General features: G+C 38.2%; 1 protein-coding gene across 1 annotated transcript in view; it reads left to right on the plus strand.

The window, feature by feature from the left end:
• Nucleotides 1-6382, plus strand: part of LOC123284687 (centromere-associated protein E-like) — a gene marked incomplete at its 5' end in the record, with an annotated part of 61753 nt that extends 55371 nt beyond the window's left edge. Inside the window, 4 exons of the mRNA XM_070506461.1 lie at nucleotides 832-1050; nucleotides 2970-3167; nucleotides 4071-4274; nucleotides 6143-6382. Coding sequence (XP_070362562.1) covers nucleotides 832-1050; nucleotides 2970-3167; nucleotides 4071-4274; nucleotides 6143-6367 — 846 coding nt within the window. The remainder of the gene's footprint in view (nucleotides 1-831; nucleotides 1051-2969; nucleotides 3168-4070; nucleotides 4275-6142) is intronic.
• Between the last annotated feature and the right edge of the window lie 2466 nt (nucleotides 6383-8848).

An 8848-nucleotide genomic window follows, 5' to 3' on the forward strand; every position in this document is an offset into this window, starting at 1 on the left:
ATCATGGATGTTTAGAAGACTAAAAGAAAATGTATCAAAATGATAACAATGGTTGTTTCTGGTTTTCTTTGTTATAGCTGTTTTATAGAGGATTAGAATTGGCCACCCCAAGATATATCTCTTTGGCATGAAGATTATTTTGGGCTGGTTACTTTCAAAAACTGCAGACATGAGAGAAACTCTGAAAAGTAGAAGTTACCCTTTGTAAGAGACATTTCCATTTGTAAGGGAAATCTCCATCTGTAAAGATGTCTCCCTCTCTGTACCAGGAAGAAGGGGGATGACCTTACCTCTAGAAACTCTTATCAATGCGGAAGGCAAGGACTTAAATCTGCATAATAACCTTACTCTTGTTTACTGTACTTGTCTGGTAACCTCCCATACTGACTCCCCCTACCCACAACATCCTCCTTTGTCTTTAGCTGAAGATGATATTTAAGGTGAGAGCTTCCGCCATTTTGGTGAGTTGCTCAGTTTTCCTGGGTCTCTCCCATGTATACATGTTATAAAGCTTTGTTTAATTTTCTCCTGTTATTCTGTCTCATGTGAATTTAATTCGCTGTCCAGCCAGAAGGACCTAGAGCGTGTAGAGGAAATATCTTCCTCCCCTACAGTTTAAACTTCTTAAATTTCCACAATGATTATAATTATTTCTATAATCCAAAATCGACAATAACATTTTCTCTTTGTTTTTTATACACAAAAGTCTCAATTTATTTCTGCCCTATAGAAAGTGTTAAAGCATAAATTTTGTTACAATTCCAGAGCTAGGACTACTTATTGTTAAAGTAGAATGAATTATTAAATTGAATGAATTCTCACTGCCTTTAGGAGCTTCTGAAGAGATACACAGAGATGGATAGTCATTATGAGTGCTTAAATGGACTCTGCCTTGACTTGGAGAGGGAAATTGAAACCCAAAGAGAGCTTTCAATTAGAGTAAAAGCAAACCTCTCACTTCCACATCCACAAACCAGACAGATTCAGAAACTTCTCACTGTCAACCAGAGATGTTCCATGGAGTTCCACAGAGTCATGAAGAAACTCAAGGTACCACCTGTTTTAGTAATATCTTTGTAAATATTGCCATTAATTTCAGTTACAAACCAGTATATTTAAGTCCTGCTTTGGGAGTTGGTGTATTTGCTAATTAGTACATTTGCTACTGAATTAAAGATGGCATGGGTCTGAGAATAGCATGTGCAGGATCCTCAGTGCATCTAGGACCTGCTCATTCAACAAAACCTGAGCTCTGCCTTTGGCCTTAACAATGTGTCAGGGTGCTGGGGAGACAGAGATGAGCAACCGCTAAATCTCTCCTAGTCCAGTGGGTGAGGCAGACATTTGAACAGGTGAGAAGTGCAGTAGTGGACAATGTCCTGGAGAACAAGTTGAAGACAAGACTGGACTGGAAGCTGGGCTCAAGCAGTAAAGCTTAGAGTTCATTTTAGAGATGAGGAGGGGTCACTGGACAGTTATTTTAAGTGGTGGCAGTAATGTGATCGGGTTGCCATTGTAGAGACTTCACTACAGACAAAGAAGAAATGAGTCTGCAGGGGATGATAAGCCTGGTGGCAGAGAGAAGAGACAAGAGGCAGTTACAATTGTCCTGATGAGATGTGATGGGTGACAGTACTATGGGGGAAGGATTCATAGGGATGGAAAGGATGAAAGAAGTTAAAGAAATATTTGGCAGTTTACAATAGTAGGTCCATGTGCTTGACAGTGGAGGGAGGGGAGGGAAGTTCAGACTGAGCCCCAGGATTTGGGCTTAGCCGGGTTTGTGGATAGTGGTGCCATTAACTGATAGAAAGAAAAAACGAAAGGGAGAAGGCAGGTGAGGCAGGAGGAGAGATCTGGTGTTTAATTTGAGATGTTTTGAGATAGAAATACCTATAATGGAACATCCAGGAAGAGAAACCAAGTAGGCTTTTAGTTGTGAATCTGAGGTTTGTCAGGAGAAAAATCAGGACCACAGATAAAGATGTGGGATCCATCAGCATTTGGTGATAGATAGTACAACAGGTGTGAATGAGGCCACCCAGAAGCATAATAGAGTGAAGATAAAAGAGAACTCTGGAAAAGATCAGTTCTCAAGAGGCAGTAGCAGAAAAGAGAGCAACACATGAGTTTGAGGTTGGAAAAGTCAGAGAGATAAGAGAGAACTGAGCAAAAGTGCCATTGGTCAAGTCAGTGGTGGAGAGTGTGTCAAAGATGAAGTGGTCAAGAGTGGCAGATGCTTCAGACAGCCAGAACATGAATGAAGAGATCCCCTCAATTGTTGACAATAGAGCTTACTGGTGACCTTTGTCAGAGCAGTTTTAGTTGAGTGGTTAGGAAAGAGGCCAGATTGTAAATTGTTAAGGAATGGTGGAAGTTGAGGAAGTAGGAAGCGGTATCTTCCCTACCTAGGTAGATTGCCCCTCAGGCTCTAATAGTCTTCAAAAGCCTAACAATCAGATATCCAGAACTTATTCATGAGGTCCATAGAACCAGGGCATTCGAATTCTTGTCCCCTTTAAGCCACACTTGACAGGTAAGTCCTGAGGCAGGGCACACTCACGTTGGCCACCCAGCTGACATAGGCAGGAGAGGATGTTGAAATGAATCTCACTGGGAAAACTGCGTGATATAATTAACCAAAAGGAGGCAATAGAAAAAGGTGGGTTTATAGGGAAAGGCATCATGTTACATTGTAAACATATTGAATCTGAGGTAACTGTAGGACATCCCTGAGGTAGCTCCAGAAGGAAGTCAGAAATAAGAAACTAGAGGTCTGGAAGTCACTCTCCGAAGACGCTGAGAGTAGAAACTTGGGAATAGAGAGAGGTTCTTCCCTTCTTCCTCACTCCTCAGAGGATAGAGACAAACAAGACAAGCCGCCCCACCTCTTAGTCTTGAGAGTTTAGAACTTCCTCTAAACGTGATAAAAGTTTCATTTCCCAATTTGTTTCATGTTTTCCTGCAAGTATGTGTTAAGCTATGTTACAAAGATAAAGGAAGAACAACATGAATCCATCAGTAAACTTGAAATGGTTTTTATTGATGAAGTGGAAAAGCAAAATGAACTGCTAAGTAAAATGCAGCATCTTCAACAAGATGATGATGTACCATCCAGAGAATTAGGGGACCTCCAGTTGAGCCAGAAAATGGATCTACATATTGAGGTATGATTTATTTAAAATGGATTTAATTAGATTTTAAGTCTTTTTATCAAATAGAAAGGTACCTCTTCATGTGCTTAGAGTCATTTTCATTTATGAAATTAAAAACAGCTTGCAGAGGGGCCAGCCTGGTGGCGTAGCAAGTGGGTTCCTGTGCTCTGCTTTGGCAGCCTGGGGTTCACTGATTCAGATCCTAGGCGTGGACCTGGCACTGCTCGTCAGGCCATGCTGTGGCAGTGTCCCACAGAGAAGAACCAGAAGGACCTAGAACTAGGATATACAACTATGTACTACTGGGGCTTTGGGGAGAAAAAAAATAGGTTGCAGGATGACAGCTGGCCAGATGTAAAGAGTGCCAAGTCATAGACTAGCCTCCTTTCAGAACTACACAGATATAGAAAAGTAGACTTAATATCAGCAAGTAGGATTTCTTGGAAGGCCAGAATAAGTTTCCAAATGCCTTCTAAAACTTCCTAGATCTGTGACTGGGAGTCACAGACATTTGTATTGTAGCAACCCCACATGGAGTGTCCTGCTCTCACCCAGCAGTGTGAGGCCCCTGCAGTTCCCAGTATGCATGCAAGGCCTGCTGTATGCACAGAAAAGCTGCATCCAGAAGCACTTCAGACACTGTCACAGATTCATAGTTTCGAACAGGTTTTAAAAATGCCAAAAGGCAGAATTTGTAGATGTGCCTCTGTTACATAGCCTATACTGCCAAAATTTTATTATTTAAATTAGAATTATATTTCTAATATAATGAGGATAAATTAGAATTATGTTTACTTCAAAATATTAGAAGTGAAAGTTCAGTAAGGTTATTTTCCCCTTTTTATGATATTTGTCTGATATTTAGATAAAAACTTTCCTAAGATTCAGGAGATTCAATGCTTATTTTTCACACAGGAAATTCTCAAAGATTTTTCGGAATGTGACTTCCACAGCGTAAAGATGGAATTTCAACAAGTACTGAGTAATAGGAAAGAAATGACCCAGTTTTTGGAAGAGTGGTTGAATACTCATTTTGATATAGAAAAGCTTAAAAATGGCATCCAGAAAGAAAATGATAGGATTTGTGAAGTGAATATCTTTTATAATAAAAAGATAATTGTAAGTAGTACTTTTTTTGTGCTCATTCTTTTTTTTTGTTTGCTTTAATTTTTCTGCCTCATTCTTAAAAAGACTTAGAGCAACTTAATTTTAAGTATATTTTCTTTCATTTATTTGTATATGCTTCTTTATTTTTTTATTTGAAAAAGAGTGACTGTAAATGTGTTCTTCCTCTAACACATTTTGCTTCCTTAAGGTAATTAAATATATCAACTTGTAAAGAAGATAATAAAATGTTGCAGTATAACAATCCATTTCCACTGGTGAAACCTCAAATCTTGCCATTTTCCTCTGTCCTTTCTCGCTTCCGTAGGACCTGAGCCTTTTCCCCCAAGTATCCTCAAACAAGGTGAGATGCTAGCCTGTTTCAGGGCTGTGGGCAGCACCTGTGGTCAAGCCAAAGACAGCTCTAGTCCACTAATTAGTGAGGCCTTGTGCTTCTCACCTCGGTGCTGTTGCTATCATACGTGCTGATCCTTCAACTGTGAGGTTCAAACATGTGGTTTGTATCATTGTTCCCAAGGTGACCAGCCCTTGTGGACAGATTCATATGAACCAAGATTGCTTGAGATCAGTTTTATTAATTTGTTTTACTTTCCACTGATGAGAAGATTCATTCGGCTTTCTGAAGTAATCTCTACCTCATACACCTGGTAAAATTGTCATTAATCAGAAAGTTGCTTGTTATATAGGCAGTTGGAGCAAAGGGAGCTAGATTAATATTATAGCTCCTAAGATTGGTTTTATATTTCATTTGTTTGGGTAGTTCTTTCCTGACACTTTAATTTCATCTGGAAACTATACTTAAATCACATTGAAATGTAGATAACATTTTTAAAAAAGGTTTTCCTGTGGATAGTGAATCTCATTTGTCGAATACCCCAAGCTAGCAAAACAGTAAATGAGCTTTTAAAATAAAAAAAAATGGTCCACAATCAATGAAGAAAAGCATAAAACCAGTGTTTGGGATAAGATAATTTCCATATAATTCAGTGTTTTTCTCATAATATTGAGGGCTCACTTGTGGTTAGAAAGTAGAGATTTCTGCTCTGTGGATCAGCATGGATATGTGGCTTCTTCCACCATCTGAGCATAGCAATTGATAACTTGGTGTGGTGTGGGGTCAGTAGTCCAGAACCAAGGAGAGTCCAGGGTGCCAGCAAGAACACAACTAATTTAGGATCCGCATCTCACAGAACTACCATAAAGCCACAAAGAAAGATACAGGTAAGGCCAAGAAGGCATTCATGATGAGAGCAAAAAGTACATCCCATAAGAATAGGAAGTAAAAAGATGATAGAAGCAATTTCAGAGTGAGTCAGCCTTTGATGTAACGAGGGTATGGATTGGCTGTTACTCCCTGCACGGAAATAGAAGATTTTCAGATTACGAAAAGTCAGTAAATTTTTTTCCTTATAAACACTGAGGTTTGAAATGAAAGAGGAAAATAGATTGTTATTAAGTTTACTGGGTATGCTCTGCTATTAGATGTCAGTTAATGTTTATATATGACATTATATATGTCATAACATACATAATGATTTTAACCTGACCAGTTCTTCAGATTCCTCTTCATATGTCAGTGCTGATCTAATAGAATGAGATTATCATCTTGCAAATCAATATGAATCCTCTCTAGTCCTTATTCTTCTTTTATTCTCATAATCAATATCCAGCGTCTTCTGAAATGTCAGGAACTGGTGCAAGCCACAAAGAATGTTCACATTCTTTTAAAGTACTATTCTAGAATGTTCTGAATAATGAATTTCAACATATGCCTTGTCCTAGAACTCTAGTATTTTCCATAGTGGTTTTTTTAATACGTAATTCATTTTAGAAGCTATAGTGTTGTCTTTACTACTCAATAGGCTATAATAAATGAATCAACAGAGTTTGAGGAAAGAAATGTGACCATCACTAAAGAATGGGAACATGACCTGAAATCAGTGAAAGAGAAAAATGAAAAACTGTTGAAAAACTATCAAACTTTGAAGATCTCTCAAACATCTGGTGCCCTTGTTAATCCTACTACACAAGGCGATAAGAATCTTCATGTCACATCAAGAGCTACACAACTAACCACAGAGGTATGAGATTTCTTATAAGATGTTTTTCAATTTGCAGCTTCATTGTAGAGTTAAAGATGTATCATATGTAACATTTCAGAGCAAAATCACAGTATTGAAGGTATTAGGGAACATGCATGATGGACTTGTTTTTTAAATATAGTTCTATTGGGGCGCTCACTCAACTAATTATAAAGCTACATGTTACATAAGATCTTACCTTTGAATTATAAAATAGAAGTAACTCATGCCTTAATTTGATTAATAGGTATGTATACCACTTAAGGTGTTATTACCATACATTATAAGTTTTCTAAATCATGTGACTTTCTATTAAATTATAATCTATGTCTATAGTACCAAACTAGTTTAGAGAGAAAGAGCAATTTAGCTTTTCTCTAATTATCATCAGTGTCTTTAATATTGGTTAATGTGATCAAAACAAAAATGGAAGAGGCTAAAAGTATAATAAATTTCTTATACAGATTAACCTGTGCCCAAGAATCAGTACATTATTTGAATAATCCAATAACTGTATTAACTGCCCTTACTTGGGAATCTGTACAGCAAACACGCTGTTTTATTTTGTTAGCACACACGTCTTAGTGGGGAACCCGAGTGAATTACAACTTAGCATTTTTACCAAAATAAATATTTATAATAAAACATCAACTGCCAGTTTAATAATTATTACTAGTGGAAACTAGAAGATCACTAATATAGAGTTTATTGATTTGCTGATCACTGCAGACCTCAGTCAGCTGTAGAGGTAAAAATAGTGGAAATATGAAACCCATCTTCCAAAGCAATAAGATAAACAAGCACAAGGAAATCCCATTTTCAATGACCCCAGGAAATACCCCATCAGATAATAAATCGTATGTTATTAGTTTGATAATTAGGCCAAATCAGAGTAGCACAGAGCAGGTCAGTGATGTGGAGGTAGAGCAGTGGGGCAGGCAGAGAGTTGGGCAGTCCACCCAAACAAGTAGGAGAATTCAGTGCATGACAGTAGGAGCAGTCAACTCAGGGGGGAAAGATAGTCTGCTTAATGTTTGAATCAGAACAACCAACTAGCCATCTTAGAAGAATAAGTCTGGACTCCTACCTCATTCATTAAACAAAAGTAAATTCCAGGTGGACCAAAAAGAAACGTTTTCCAGGAAAACCTGCATGTGTGTATATGTGAACAGTCTTATATTATGAACAAATTAAGATATTTTTGTACTTATAAAAAACTGGAAATAACCTAAATGTTCATTAGTAGGTGACAGGTTAACTAGTTTATAGTACCTCCATGAAATAGGATATATTTACCCATGAAAACAAAAATGCGAGAGATCTATGTGTTGATAATGAAAAGATCTGGAAAATATATTATCAAGTGAAAATAAAATTTTTAATTTTTTAAAAAGCAGGAGGCCAGCCCCATGGCATAGTGGTTAAGTTTGCATGCTCTACTTCGGCGGCCCAGTTCATGGTTCAGATCCCAGGCACGGACCTACACCACTCATTGGCAGCCATGATGTGGCAGCAATCCACATATAAAATGGAGGAAGATTGACATAGATATTAGCTCAGGGCTAATCTTCCTCAAGCAAAAAAAGAGGAAGTTAGCTCAGGGCTCATCTTCCTCAGCAATAAAAACCCACAAAAAACCAGAAGTATATATTTATTGTTGTTATGTGCTGTAGAGTCAGCTCTGATTCCTGGCAACTCTATGAATGAGTGATGTCCAATATCCTGTCCTCAAGAGCCCTACTCAGCTCCTGTAGACTCACGCCTATGGCTTCCTTTCTGGAATTACGCCATCTCGTATTTCGTCTTCCTCTTTTCCTGCTGCCTTTTACTTTTCATCATGTCCCCAAGGTAGGATAGTCTCAGTTTTACAATTTTTGCCTCCAGAGATAGGTCAGGCTTAATTTGCTCTTGGACCCACTTGTTCATTTTTCTGGCAGTCCAGGGTATCTGTAGAGCTCTCCTCCAACACCATATCTCAAATGAGTCCATTTTTTCCTGTCAGCCTTCTTCACTGTCCAGCTTTCGCACCCACACATAGTAATTGGGAATGCGAGGGTGTCGATAATCTTGGCCTTGGTCTCTAATGATACTCCCTTACTGTTGATGATCTTTCCTGATTCTTCCATCGCTGCCCTTCTGAGTCACAGTCTTCTCTTGATTTCTTGGCTGCGGTCTCCATTTAAACTGATGACTGAACCAAGGGAAACAAAACCTTTAACAATTTCAGTGTCTTCATGGTCTACATTAAAGTTGTATAGTTCTTCTGTAGTCATATCTGTCTTCTTCATGTTCGAATGCAGTCCTGCTTTGGCTCTTTCTTCTTTCACGCTATTCTGTGTGAACTTTCTTCTTACACACTATTGTGTGTGTGACTTACTGTTTTTGTAAACTGTATATTCACATGCGTAGATACATATAGAAAATTTCTAGAAGGATACACTTGAAAGAGTTTAGTAGTCATCGCTTTAGAGTCAGTGGGGGTTCTGA

The sequence above is a fragment of the Equus asinus genome, chromosome 3, assembly GCF_041296235.1.
Source record: "Equus asinus isolate D_3611 breed Donkey chromosome 3, EquAss-T2T_v2, whole genome shotgun sequence".
NCBI lineage: Eukaryota > Metazoa > Chordata > Mammalia > Perissodactyla > Equidae > Equus > Equus asinus.